This window comes from Mustela lutreola, chromosome 7 (genome assembly GCF_030435805.1).
Source record: "Mustela lutreola isolate mMusLut2 chromosome 7, mMusLut2.pri, whole genome shotgun sequence".
In the NCBI taxonomy this organism is placed as follows: Eukaryota; Metazoa; Chordata; class Mammalia; order Carnivora; family Mustelidae; genus Mustela; species Mustela lutreola.
The window spans coordinates 147,807,798-147,821,411 of NC_081296.1; the positions used below are offsets into that span (position 1 = coordinate 147,807,798).

The 13,614-nt window shown below is 62.6% G+C and overlaps 1 protein-coding gene across 4 annotated transcripts in view; it reads right to left on the reverse strand.

The window, feature by feature from the left end:
- Positions 1-400: 400 nt before the first annotated feature.
- CCDC85C (coiled-coil domain containing 85C) overlaps positions 401-13,614 on the reverse strand; it is a 71,373-nt gene continuing 58,159 nt past the window's right edge. For 2 of the 4 annotated variants that reach the window (XM_059183086.1, XM_059183084.1), the window contains exons 3-6: positions 6,017-6,121; positions 2,635-2,730; positions 1,781-1,879; positions 401-1,086 (exon numbers count right to left, since the gene is read on the reverse strand). In XM_059183086.1, the coding sequence (XP_059039069.1) occupies positions 997-1,086; positions 1,781-1,879; positions 2,635-2,730; positions 6,017-6,121 (390 nt within the window). In that variant the 3' untranslated portion in view covers positions 401-996. Of the gene's footprint in view, positions 1,087-1,780; positions 1,880-2,634; positions 2,731-6,016; positions 6,125-13,614 lie in introns of all 4 variants that reach the window. The other 2 variants (XM_059183085.1, XM_059183083.1) reach the window with 1 other exon arrangement.

The following is a 13,614-nucleotide window of genomic DNA, read 5'->3' on the forward strand; positions in this document are numbered from 1 at the left end:
GAACCTGAGACCTCGTCTTCCCACCAGGGGCCTGGAGAAGCTGAGTGACTTGCTGAAGGTCACACAGCCAGTTAAAGCCAGAGCCAGGTCGGGCTCCTTCCAGAAAGGGCAGAAGTCCCCCACCGGCCAGCCTGTGCAGCTCCGTCCACAGTGACCCTGGCTGGGGCCGGGCTCTGGGGGATACCAGAGGCCCAGCTCGGCCCGGTGCTGCCCACCTGGAGAGAGAGCGTGAGGCTCGGCCCAGAGACTCTCCACACAGCCTCCTAACTCCCTGGCCCATCATGTGAAACCACAGAGATGGAGATGCCTCGGGTCCTGGGCAGGAGGGACCCAAAAAGCTAGGGCATGACCTGCCCCGGAGTGGGAGAGGAGACTCTGCAGCGAGTGATGTGTTCGGGGCTGGGGGAAGCACCCTGAAACCAAGCAGCAGCTTGTAGCAGGGAGCTGGGTGCGGGGCAGGGCAGGGGGGCAGCAGTGCCAGAGGAAGGGCCTCAGGGCCTCCAGCCAGCCACAGACACCATGAGCTTCCCTGTCCACGATCGGACGCGGGCTCAGTGAGCTGGGGTTCAGGCCGCAGACGGGTGAGAAGGGGTGCCCCTTGTGTCAGGTCCAGCTGCCGGTGGCCTCTGTCCAGTGTGGGTAGCAGCCAGCGGGTAGAAGGCTCGATGAGGTGCCCCTTGGCCAAGGCCGGGCCCAGCCTGGGATGCCAGGCCCTGAGTCCCCACACAGCCTTCAGCCTCCCGGCAGCGGGGCCCCAGAGCAGGGAGGAGGCTGTTTGGGCCGCTCTGCCATGGAGCATGGCCGCAGCCTCTTGTCTTCGTGTGCTGGTGCGTGAGGAGGGAGACAGAGGCCCGGCTGTTATCGCGCTGGACCCACGGGAGCCGGGGCACGGCGGGCAGTGTCCTATGTACAATTCACCACAGGAAACAAACACGGGGGCCTGCAACTCATCCTGGGTGCCCTGCAGGGCCAGTCCACGTCCACAGAGAAGCAGCCCTACAAAGGCCCCTTGAACTGGTTCCCAGACAGGTGCTGCCGGATGGAGGGCTTGGAGCTGGCCGCGTCTCCTAGTTTTCGCCAGACCACCTGTGGATGGGGTAAGCTGTGACTGCAGAGCCCACCCGAGCCCACCTGCTGACCCAGGCACCCACACTGCCTCGGGCCCCTCAAAATCACCCAAAAAGTCCCCACAGCCGTGGGGCCCGGAGGGGAAACTGAGGCCACGTGAGGCCCAGAGAAGCAGGAGACAGCAGAGGAGGTGGGTACAGAACACCTGGCCGCAGGTGAGGCCCAGGTTCTGCCCCTGCTGCCTCCTAAAAGGGTCCAGAGATAACACACCCCAGCCAGGCAGGTCAGGGCTGAGCTCCCCGTTCTGGGCAGCCACAGAAACAGCCCAGCTTCCAGAAGCAAATGCGGCCCCAGCCTTGCAGGCCCTCAGAGCAGAGGGTCCTGCCCGCACTGCTGGTCTAAACACCACCTGTGTGGCCAGCAGGCACTGAGGGCCACTGTGGGCCACGGGATGGGACATGCAGGGTGAACGGACCCAGTCCAAGGGGGCTGGGGGCAGAGCTCCGGGAACGGACAGGCCTGGAGAGGTCAGGGCCCCCACTCTCAGGAGGAAGTGGGACAGGCAATGGGGGGAGGACTGGCCAGGGCTGTCCAGGCTCCGGTGCCTTCCCCCAGGCCTCCAGGTCACTCCGGGACCTGCCCTGCTCGCAGCCCCGCCCCCTGGGCCCCAGACCCCAGACCCCCGCCACCAGGCCCCGGGGAAGTGTCTCACGTTGCACATCTCACGGACGATGGCCTTCTCCTTCTCACTCAGGTCCTCCTCACAGCTGTCCTGGAGCTGCCGGTCCAGGTTCTCGTGCACCTCCAGGACCTGCGGGGAACCGGCCCCAGGGTCAGGGGGAAGGCTGCCCACAGACGCCAAAGATCCCGAGCCACTGGGTCCCAGCCAGCATGAGGGGCCTAGAGAGACCCATGGGGGGGTCCTCCTCCCTCACCCTAGCGACCCTCCCCCAAGATAACATCACAGCTGGGGGTGAAGCTGAAGCCGGTCCCGGGGAGCAGGGAGGACAGGCTGGGGGGGAGGGGGAACACTACCCTCAGACAGGGGCGCTCATGCCAACCGAGGGCCCCCAGCAAGCACCCACTTGCACACACAGGGTGAGTGTGTGTGTATGTGTCCCAGTCACTGTCCGCACCAGTTTAAGAATGCTGTTATCTGTGCAGACAGGCCTGCACACCCGGGGCATCCCGCGGGTGAGGGGCGGGGGGCACGGCCACGGTGGGTGTGGCCCAGTGAGCCAGCCCCCCGGGAGCTGTACCTGCGAGCGAGGACGGGCCTCGGAGGCCGGAGCCTAGTCCCACCCCAACCCTGCCCCCACCTCTCTGACTTAGAGGGGGTGCCCGCCCTCCCCTAGCTGGCCCAAGTTCGTTTCTGTCACTGGGATGGCAGATGGGTGACAACCTACTGCCAACCGACACCTCCAACTCCCTCCCCCAAGGTGTTCCCGGCTCAGGGCCCCTCCCCACCGCCCCGCTGCTCCGCCACGCGCGGACTCAGAGCACATGCAGTGTGGAAGGTCTGGGGTCCGCACTGCACTAGGGACCTGGGCAGGGCCTGGCCCTCACCTTCATGGCGTGCACAACAGCCTCGGGCTTCTGTCCCGCAGAGCTGTAGCCGGCGGAGGGGGGCGAGGACAGCTCGGGTACCGTGCAAGCTGGGCCCTGTGGGGAGGAATCGCGGGGCTTAGCTGGGCCCCAGCGGCCCCCGGGGGGTGGCCAGAGGGGCACCCGGCGGCAGGGAGAGGTCCCTGACTAACGCAGGAGAAGCTGGGGGCCGAGTGCTGCTGGTGAGGAGACGGGGTGCGGGGCAGAGGACAGGGGGCCGCCCCAAACCCCACCGCAACTCGCAGGCTCCTCTCCGCAGCCCATGTGCAGGGTCTGTTCTCTGTTTGCCAGAGGGAGTGAGGGCAGCTCAGAGAAGGGCGGGGGCTGGCAAAGATCTCCCAGCAAACCCCAGGGCTTGCCCCCTTCCCCCGACTCCAGGTGAGTGGGCTAGACTCCTCCCCCCGCGGGGACACTCTTCTAGCCCTGAGCCCTGCCTCCCAGCCCTGAGCTTCCCGCCCGTCTGGCCACCTGAGGTGTGCCACCAAATTCAGCAAGCATTTTTTTTTTTAATAAAATAAAATAATGAGTGCGTTTATTTATTTTAGAGAGAGAGAGCAGAGAGCATAAGCAGTGGGAGGAGAGGGGCCGAGGGAGAAGCTGAGCAGGAGCCCGAGGCGGGGCTCGATCCTAGGACCCTGGGATCACCACCTGAGCCGAAGGCAGACACTTAACCTACTCAACCACCCAGGCGCCCCTCAGCAAGCACTGCAGATGGCAACCCGGCGCCCAGCTCCGCACAGCCCGGGGAGCAGGGGACAAGGCCAGGTGAAGAGGGGAGTCCGCCTTCTGGAGTCAGGCCCACCTGTGTCAGAGGCCCCACCTGTGTCTGCCCAGGGCCCCTAGCTGCTTTTCAATGGAATTACTGGACGCGTTGGTGTGCCTCAAGCGGTAGGGGGGCCCCGACTTCGGGCCCCAGTGGAGGAGGACTGGAGGATGGAGCTCCCTGGGGCCAACACAAGCCGGGAAGTCAGAAGACCCGGGAGTGGGTCTAACGGGAGCCAGCAAGTGCAGGAGGCCAGACAGAAAGCGGCAAGCGCCCTGGGAAGCGTGGGTGCAAGCAGCCGGGGAGAGGCCGGGGAGCCGGGGTGCCCTGCACATCTGTCCCTCCTCTGAGTCTCAGTTTCTTTCTCAGTCACTGAATCCCAGTGACCAGGTGGACTTGGTGAACTGGTTTCTGGGGCCATCACCCGGGGAGCCTGCTCAGCCCAGCCATGCTGTGTGGGCTTGGGCAAGGCTCTGAAGTAGGGCCCAACCCACTTCGTGCCTCAGTTTCCTCATCTGGATGATGGAAAGGGTTCCGGTGTCCCAGGTTGTGTGCAGAGCTCTGGCACGCTGTCCGATGGGTGCAAAACACACACACACACACACACACACACACACACACACACACACACACACGTGCACGCACATGCCTGCCGGAAAGCAGGTGCACAGTCTGAGGTGAAGGCTGGGCGCCCTCCACCGTTGGCCAGCAGGGGGCGACAGCCACACGCGCTCAGCCCTGGGAGGTACCAGATGCCTGGCCCCTGGCACCTCCCGCCTCCTGTCCCAATCTGTGTGTAGGGTTCCCTGAACAGCCTGCTCCCTCCATAAGGGCACCGGGGGCTGCTTCCCAGAGCAAAGGCAGGAAGGAAGCCAGGAGTGGCCCGGACAGCCTTTCCCTGACCCACCTCACCAGGCTGCCAATGAGCACGTGGCTGCAGGTCCTGCCCACGAAGCCCGCACCGGTAGGGTAACGGGTCAGAGGTCAACGCCATGGGGCTGGAGCTTGCGGGGGGTGCTCCCCACAGACAGCTTCTCCCAAAGGCCTCTCCAGCTGCGGCGGGAGGGCCAGCCCGGCGACACCTCCCACTTTCTCAGCACCCACCCCCCCCACCCAAGAACCCCCCTGACTTGCTATCTTCCTGCACCCCCATGTGACAGATGAGGGCAGGACCATGGGTCTGACAGAAGGCTCACAGCAGGGCTCAAACGGGGTCTGGGGTTCCAGAGCTGGTGGCCAAAGTGGGGAGCCGAGTGTGTCCCCAAGAGAACAGAAGCCACACGACCACACGACCACTTGTCCAGAGCATTCGCAACGGTGCTCCCCATGCCGGGCAAAGCGTGGACACCGCCCAGACGTCCAGCTGCTGAGCAGGGGTGGGGGAGGGGGTGCCTGCACCCATGGAATATCGCTCGACAACACAAAGGGAGGTTCGAGCCCACGGCATCGCCTCCAAAACACAGCACCCTGCGGATGCGGGCAGTCACAGAGGGTGGCCTGTTACAGGGCTCTGTTGCTAAGAAATGTCCCGAATGGGCAAGTCTGCAGAGGCAGGAGCACACCAGGGGTCGCCCCGCCAAGGCAGGGGAGAGTGGGGAGGGGTGGCTAAAGGGGGCAGAGTTCCTCTGTAGGGTAAGGAGATGTTCTATTGTGATAACTACAGCAATCTGCAAATATGCTAAAAACCAGTTAAGTGAGTCCTCAAAAATGAAGTCAACTGATGGGGCGCCTGGGTGGCTCAGTAGGTTAAGCGTCTGCCTTCAGCTCAGGTCATGATCCCAGGGTCCTGGGATCAACCCCTGCGCTGGGCTCCTTGCTCAGCGGGAAGCCTGCTTCTCCCTCTCCCCCTGCCTACCGCTCGTCCAGCTTGTGTTCCCTCTCTTGCTGTCCCTCTGTCAAAATAAATAAATTTTAAAATGTTTTAAAAATAAATAAATAAAGTCAACTGACTCGAAAAGAAGAAAGGCAGACGACCAGTCTCCCCCCAGGGACTGTCAACAGCCTTGCCCGTGCTTCCGGGAGACTGGTACTCAGCCCCCTCCCGCGGCCAGCTCCTTCCACGGGGCCTAGAGTCCCAGGGCCTGCTGAACCCTGCCCCACGGCACCCTGGCCAGTGACCCCCATCAGGGAAAAGCTCGGGGACCCTGGGCAGACATGCAGCCTCTGACTCAAGTGGGCAGGGAGTAGGGAGAGTAGACAGAGACAGAGGTAGAGAAGGCGGGGTGAGCCTGGTGAAGAAAGGGGGTCCAGGTCCCTCCCCACAGGGTCACCCGTTTCACCATGTCCTCTGACCTGTGGGCTATCTGTCCCCCAACTCCCAGGACCTCACAGAAGACACACCAGGTACGGGAGATCTGGGCCCCCAGCAGCGTCAGGCATGGAGGGTCCCTCCAGGGCCCAGCAAGGGCTTGCTGCCCTAGCAGCTCCCCAAGAGTGTTCCTATAGAACCTCTGGGCCTCCCCTGGCCCCGGCAGGTCACGAGATGGGCTGAGCCTCACGCCTGCCCTACAATGTGGACCAAGGACCCTGGAGGCACGGGGTCCCCAAGTGAGTGGTGCGGCCCTAGGGAGGGGCTCTTACGTTCTGCAGGGAGTCCTGGTAGGTGGGCGGGAGGCTTGCCAGCTGGGACTCCGAGTGGTACGGGGAGAAGCCTTTCCGCAGCGTCCGGAACTCTCCAGGGCCTGCCTGCTGCGAGGGAAGGGGACAGGTTAGAGGGGAGTGGCTGTGCCGAGGGACAAGTTAGAGGGGAGTGGCTGTGCCAAGGGGGCCACGGCCTCGCCCTGTCAGGACATGGTCAGCTGCTCCTGCCTGCCCCTCCCCCAGCACCGGCAGTGGGCTACACCCTCCCTCCCCTCTCCCTGCCCCATCGGTCCTCACGGCCACCCTGTGTTGGTGCCACAAGGCCGGAGGGCTTCAAGCTGCCCCCCAGTGCGTGCTTTATCAAGATTTCTCGAACAGAGGAAACGAATGAATGAGTGTGGCCTCCCACGCCCGCCTCCTTCCTCTGCTCCAGCATCCTGCACTGGGGCCCTCGCGCCTGGCCTGGGGAACACTCCCTCCAGCCCCGGCGGGGGTGGGGGTGCTCCCGCCTCTCACAGGTGAGTCTGTCCCTGTGAGGTGCTCAGGCTGCCCTCAGCCTCTGCCCTCGGACAGGAGCTCCCAAATGTGAGCCCTGCGTCCTCCCCTCTATGTCCACAGGAACCAGGGCCTGCTTAGGAAGGGGGGAGGCACAGAAGGCAGGACTGCACGGACATCTATTTGGCCACGGGATTTCCCTCAGGGCAAAGCAAATGCCCCCAGGAGCTGGAAGCCGGGATCAGCAGAGGGAGGGGACCCAGGGGTCGCGCTTAATCCGACACAGGCCCTCTGAGAAGGAGCCATCATGGCCTCTTGGGCCCTCTGCATCACTCAGAGCCCAGGGGGTGTTTCTGGCCCAGACATCCTTTTCGACTTCAAAGGATCAGAGGGCATGCTGGGGGGCAGACAAAACACACAGAAGGTCCTGGAAGTCCCCAAACAAAGCCTGGAGGGTAGGGGTGGGTGGTGAGCAGGACAGCTCAGCAGCCACGCCCCGGGGGGGTGGTCACTTCCTCCTACACACCAGCTCCCCCCGAGACGCTCCGCCGCACTCCCTGCCTGCTCCCCTCCTGCCAACTGCCAGACCCTGACCCGGGTCTCACGAGTCTCCAGCCTCACCGACTCCCTGCGATCTGCTCTCCTGTCCCCATCAGCCCCAGGCCCGACCCCTCGGTCCCAGGGGCCAGGTCAGAGGGCACAGAGCAGCTCCCTGTAAGGGTCTGGGAGACTGGAGTAAAAATGCAAGGCAGGCAGGTGCCCCTTGCTCTGGAAGCTTCCAGAGCAAACAGCCAACAGCAGATCCAAGCCCTCACCGCCTGCTCTCCACCCCCACCCAGGCACCCTGGCCAGAGCGGAAGGATTCCCATGGCCTCCGGGAGAACCTGAGTGTGAACAAAGGTCACCAAGAGGCACAAGACGGAAGTGGAGACGCCCCCTCCAAGGATGGCCCCTGAAGTGTGGCAGGGTATCTCCAAGAACCCTTGATATGTGATTGCCCCCCACCCCGGGGTTACGGCTTCTAACCAGAGCCATGTTAGTCCTCCCCGGCCCAGCCAGCGGTCCGATCTAGCAGCGCCCCATCGCCAGGCACCAGAAAGAGGCCACAGTGCTGACCCTCACTGCCCACCCTGGGGGGCTCCTCTGCCCATCAGAGCACCTGTGCCTCCCTGACTCGCCCACCGTGGGCAGGGGCGTCAACCCAGCTTCAGGCGAAGGCAATTCTCTCCCTGGCCAGGCGTCTGCGACAGTTCTAAACTCTTCTCCAGCAGTGTGTGTTCTGAACCCAATGACACTGCGCATCAGCGTCCAGTGCCACCAGGTCCTTGTCAGGCCTTCTGACCCTATTCTGCGGGAACACGCCTCACTGGCCTCACCAGGCTGGCAGAAAGGGACCAGGTGCAAGGCTCAGCCCAGCGCACACACATTGACATTTGGCCACATGGCCAAGGATTTGAGCCACCGCTCTCTCCGACCGGCCCCTGGCACCGGGACAGCTGGACGTTGCCCTGCCCTTCCCCCTCGCCGTCTAGATCCTTCTCTGTGCTCAGTCTCACCTCCCACACAGCTCCTCTGGCCCAGGACCCAGTAGGTTCAGAAGCAACTCACGTGCTGTTACTGAAAACAAAACAGGTTTGTGCGGCCTCCTCCTCCACACCAGATAAATTCCTGGGGAGGATGTGTGTGCACAGGGGGCGGGGGGAGGCTTAAATCAGCGCGTGCAATTCCCACCCCTGCCTTCAGCGATCATCTATAAATATCGCACGTCCACAGAACTTTATCAGCGACCCAAAAAGCTGGCGGGAAAAACACACAATCTCTCTCATTAGGGGCAATGTGACTAATGATGCATCAAAATGAGGGACCATAATTGCACTTAAACCCAAATTAAAAATCCTGGGATGCGCCTGTCGGTGCCCTAGAAGAATGAAATCCCGAGGTTTTTAACGCGGAGGGGCAGTGGAGCTGAAAGGGCCTTCTGGGGTGGTTGGGCCTGCACCTGTGGGGGGCTCAGGGTGGTTCAGGAAGCAGGGAGAGGAGGTCTGCCCCGCCACAGTCCCCAACATGGGTCCCTCAGGACACAGGGAGAAAGGATCTGTCACACAGAGTGGCGGGACTCCCACATCCTTAAAAGTAAAAGAAGCATCACGTGCAGACAGACTTGCCCCCTCTGGCAGGGAGGGAGAGACCCAGGTGGCCGCAGGGCTCCCAACTCCACTTAAGGACACAGAGCCTCTGTCCAGGGCTGTCACTGCACCGCCGCCGGGCTCCGGGCCGCCGTGCACTCTGGCTACCCCAGCCTCTCTGAACCCCTGGGGTCCTGCAGCGAGCTCCCCAGCCATCGCCTTCCAGAGGACTCCTGGGAAGGGCCCTGCCCACCTCCCCCACCTGTCTACTTGGGGCTTCCTGTCTGGGCAGCAGCTGCGGGCAGGCTCACTCCGGGCAGCTAGCCTCACCTCTCCTTCCTGCCCCCAAAGGGCTTGGGTCCCCGTGGGACCACGTGCCGCAAGAGCACTTCCATTGTGCACCCAACAGGGAGGCAGTGTCTGACAGGTGACACGGGGACTGCTGTGGGGTATCCGGGGTGAGCCCTGATGCAGGGACATCCGGAGACCACTCAGACCCCTGAGCACGGGCTGGGAGAGCTGGGTGAGAAGGGCCATTGGAGGCCGGGGGTCCCCGCTCTACTGCCATTATGTGCAAAGCTGCCCGTGAATGCCAGCTCGGAGAGGGCAGAACCAAGGCACCCTGGTGGTGGCCAGCTCCCAGGAAGGGACAGCAGGGGACCCGCAGAAGACAGAGAAGCACACAGCACTCAGAGCAGTCCCCACGCCAAACACCACTGCAAACATGTCCCGCCAGGCAGCTCTACCTGAAGCCAGCTTCTCGGGCGGCCGTAGGGACGGGGCAGCTGGAAGGAAGAGGAGCGGTGTCACCCAGCAGATGCCAGCCACGACCCCCTCCCCGCCATTCCCCGTTCCCCTCCCCGGATACCTGTTCACCCAAAGCTGCCGGGACCTCAGTTGGGCCGGGGTGGGCACCTCCGGAGAGCCCCCATGTTTTTAGAAACCCCCGTGTCTCCAAGGGCTGACCGGGAACCCGGCCCCCTCCCAGCCCTCCCAGGGCTCACGCGGGAACCCCGCAGACCCGAGAGGCCAGCCCACTACCCTGGCCTGGAGGGGCCCCAAGATCCCGGCATGGCAGCCGGCAGAGGCTGGGAAGGGGCACTGCGAGGCTGCTCACAAGGGCACCTGCTACTACCTACCAGCCGGACTCAATCTCCCTTAGCTTTCAGAGAACCCGTCTGCAGACCATCAAGGACGTGGCTGCTACGTGGCTGGGGGCCCCGAAAGTTCTGCCTCGAGAGTGCTCCGAGCGAGCCGGGGAGGTCCCATGTGTGGCTAATAGGACTTCTCTGCAGGGAGATGGCATCACATCCCAACGCCCCATGCCATTTCTGGCCCTAGGGGTGTGTTTGCTGCCAGGACCTCGTGGCTGCGGCTGACGGGACAGCGTGTGGTCTCACCCGCCACAGTCATCATCGGCCCTCACGGGTCCCCATGACAGCCCAGTACTTGTTCCAATAAGGTGAGCGAGGGACAGGCGTAGGACCCCGCAAGAAGGGGTGAGGGATTTGGGGGGCAAAGACTCATGAAAACCCAATCCCACCCGGGCTGGGGGAGTCAGGGCAACTCCTCAGCTTTCCAGGGCTCTGTTGTTTGCACGGAAATTAGGGTCAAGAAGGGAACCCGGCCACCGGGTGGCCCACGGCTCCCACCGCTGGCCAGCCCTGGTCCTCAGGCGTTGCGGGATCGTCGTCCCTTTACACCCAGGGCAGGTGCTCTTAGTGTCCCATCTGACAGACGAGAAAACTGAGGCCCAGAGAGGTGAAGCCCCGGGCCCCACACCACCCAGCTGGTAAGGCAGCACTTTGGTGATGTGAACCTGGCCCTGTGGCTCTGCCACCCAGCATGGGGCTCACAGTGGACAATGATTAAGCCTTGGGGACAGAGGTAGAACTCCCCGTCTCTTTCTGCCCACGTTGCTAGCAGACCATGTGCTCGGAGGCCAGAAAGAAGAGGTTTCCTCTCTGGCTCAGGGAGAGGCCGGATCAGCTGGAAGGTTCTGCTAACAAAGTAATGAGAGCCCTCCAGGGGTGCAGAGACCACCCCACCCCAACAGAGGGAACAGGACGTGGCCACCACCCTCGACGGCAAACAGGCAGAGCGGGGACGGCTCAGAGCCGGATAGCCAGCGACCTGTGTGGGAACACAGCACCGCGGAAATGCCGGAGGCCAGCTTCCCTGGAGGGCCTGGGCAAGGTAACCCGCCCTCGGGATCACCCGTCCTCCTCGGGGACTCAGATGACAGAAGGAAGGTCCCAGCACAGGCTGAGATGGTGGCAGACTATTCCCCTGTCCCCCAGCCCAGATGGCTCAAAACGCAGACAAGGGCCATGGAGGAGCCATTCATTTAGGGACACAGGGGTGAGGAGGAAGGGGGTGGACCCGCACGGCCGCCTCCACTCCCTTCCATGGCAGCTCACGTTTTCTCGGCTCCTGGGCAAACGGGGAGGCTTCATTCATCAGCCCAGTTGGGGTGGGGGTGGGGGGACCAAGGGAACCAAGAGCCAAGCCCCAGCATCAATGCCAGCCGCCCCCACCCCAACCCAGCCGGGCACAGAATCCCCCAGAAAAATAATAACGTGTGCAGGGGGCTCGAGATGAATCATCACAGAGGAAGCAGCTGTGTTGATGAAATTTTAAAGCCAACGCGAGAAGGAAAACACGAACTGCAATATAGTAATTTAGTTCTGTGAACACGCCGGCACATTTTTAATTAAAGCTATTTTAGAGTTAAATAGAGGCCATGAGGGGAGGGGCGGGGGCAGTGGGAAGTGGGGGCCGCAGAGGATCTCCGCCCTCTGGCCCAAACCCTGAAGCCACGACCCCTGAAGGTGGTTCGAAGACGAATCCTGCTCTCTCCCGCTTTTCCCCAAAAGGGAGGTGCTCTCGGCTCTTTGCAGAGCTGGAGGTTTTTGAGCAATTTGATTTCGGTGAGGAGACTTATGTGCCAGCATCATCAAGTCAGACAAGCCAGGGCCCATGAGGTCCAGGCAGAAATCTCTCTCCAGGATTCCCAAATCAATCCCTTGATTACCTCCAAAGATGGCATACTCACTACCTTAGTGAAGCAGAACTTCCTTATTTTAGGCAAGAGCCAGCCTCCCCTCCTGCCTAGGACTCTGGGTGGGTAGTGGCCAGGGCCTCCCCAAGATGTAGCCACCCCAGTCTAGCTGTGCTAAGCACTGGAGAGGCCGATGTGACCACTGAGAGCCAGCATCCCAGTACTTGAGTGGCTGACAGCCGAGCAGACCTGGGCGCTGGGCTCCCCAAGGGAGAATCTCAACAACTAGCAGCTCACAGGGCTGAGAACCCAGACTAAGTGCCGAGCCCCCTGCAGGTGGTTGGGGAGGCTGTCGGTAGGAAGCCATGCCTGAGCTAGAGGCCAGGAGAAAGAAAAAGTAAACCCCTTCTTCTCTGGACTCTCCTAGAATGGGGCCAGGACTGTCACTGTGGGCCTGCAGCAGCTCCCTGTGCACACAAGTCCTGCTAGCTGGGGAAGGAGGTGGGCAGGCCTGGGCCTGGTCACCCCCATGCCCCTAGGACCATCGGTTACACGTAACATGTGCACGCCCATTTTCCAGGTGAGGAAGCAGAGCGGTGCCATCTAAGCTGCCACAGGAATACAGAAGCAAGTGACATTTGAGTGCCACCAGGAAGCCAGGAGCAGGCCAGGGGGCCCCCCGCTGTCCGTGTCGCTCTCTCTCATCTCTCCTGCATGGCTCAGAACAGCGGCGCCTGCTTCTGCAGCCAGCTCCACCGACCCACCCTCAAGGCCAAGCTCTGGTGACAGCAGGTGACAGGGACCGACATCCTGCCAATGGTCATGGCTCCTGGGAGCTTTTGCAGACTGTAGGTGGAGGGCCAACACTTCCACAGCAAGAAGGGGACAGGTGCACAAGGCCCTGGGAGGGGAGTGGGGCGCCGAGGCCCCAGCACCACGAGGCTGCCCCCTTCTTGGGGTGCTGGGTGTGGCCCTGACCCCTCTCACTGGGAGACCCCGAGCAGAGGCCCCACGGAGGAAGAGGCCGGAGAAGGGCCCTGGGTGCCCCGCCCCCCAGGACCCACACAAGCCCACATAACTACCATCACGGCAGCCTGCCTTCGAGAGTCTCCGTTCATTCAGGAGAAAGGAAAGTTCTATCAGGGAAATAAGAGACTTGGGGCCCATGTGGTGGGTCTGAGCTCCCAGCATTCACCTGCGCATGGCCGTAAGCCAGGGAAAAGCTCGTTCTTGTGCCGAATCCCAACCGCCTGCAGCAGCAAGCCGGGATCCCGGCGAGGGCCTGCATCCCTCTGTCTGATAGACATCTTTCCCCAGCAGGCCAGGCGTGGGCACAGGAGGCCGACAGAACTTCTGCGGCTGCCTCGGGGCCACGACCCCACATCTGACCCCTGGGAGCAGGTCTGAGCAGGCATGGGGGAGGGGGAGGGGGGCGGGCAGGAAACCCACTGCCCAGGTAGCTGCCAGCCCCCAGATGCCCAGACACAAGCACCCTGACAACCTCCCCCTCCATACAGGTGGGCATGGGACCAGTGGACACAGCTATGGGGGGCCTCCCTTGTGACCCTGGGGTGCCCCTAGGCAGGATGGAGTAGAAGGGCCACCCCTCTGTGGCCTGAGCATGGGCACATTTCCCCCAAGTCCACGGCCAGGTCCACCACTGGTAACTAGGGTGTATTTTCCCAATGGGACAATGTGACCAGGACAGCAAGGGCCACGGGGTCAGGGACACTCCTGTCTTCATGGAAAAGAGGCCACAAGCAAGGCCCAGTTGGACCACAGAACAACATGGCAAATAGCACCCTGAACCCAGGGCTCGGGTGCTCACCCCGCTTCTACGAGGGAACCGTGAAACAACAGGGAAAGACTCACAAGGCCACTGACCCGAGGCTTCGGGTCCAGATCGTGGTCCTGGCTTCCACTCTGCTGTCCAGTGGCTGCAGCGAGCAGGATGGGCACCTACTCCAAAGCAAAGG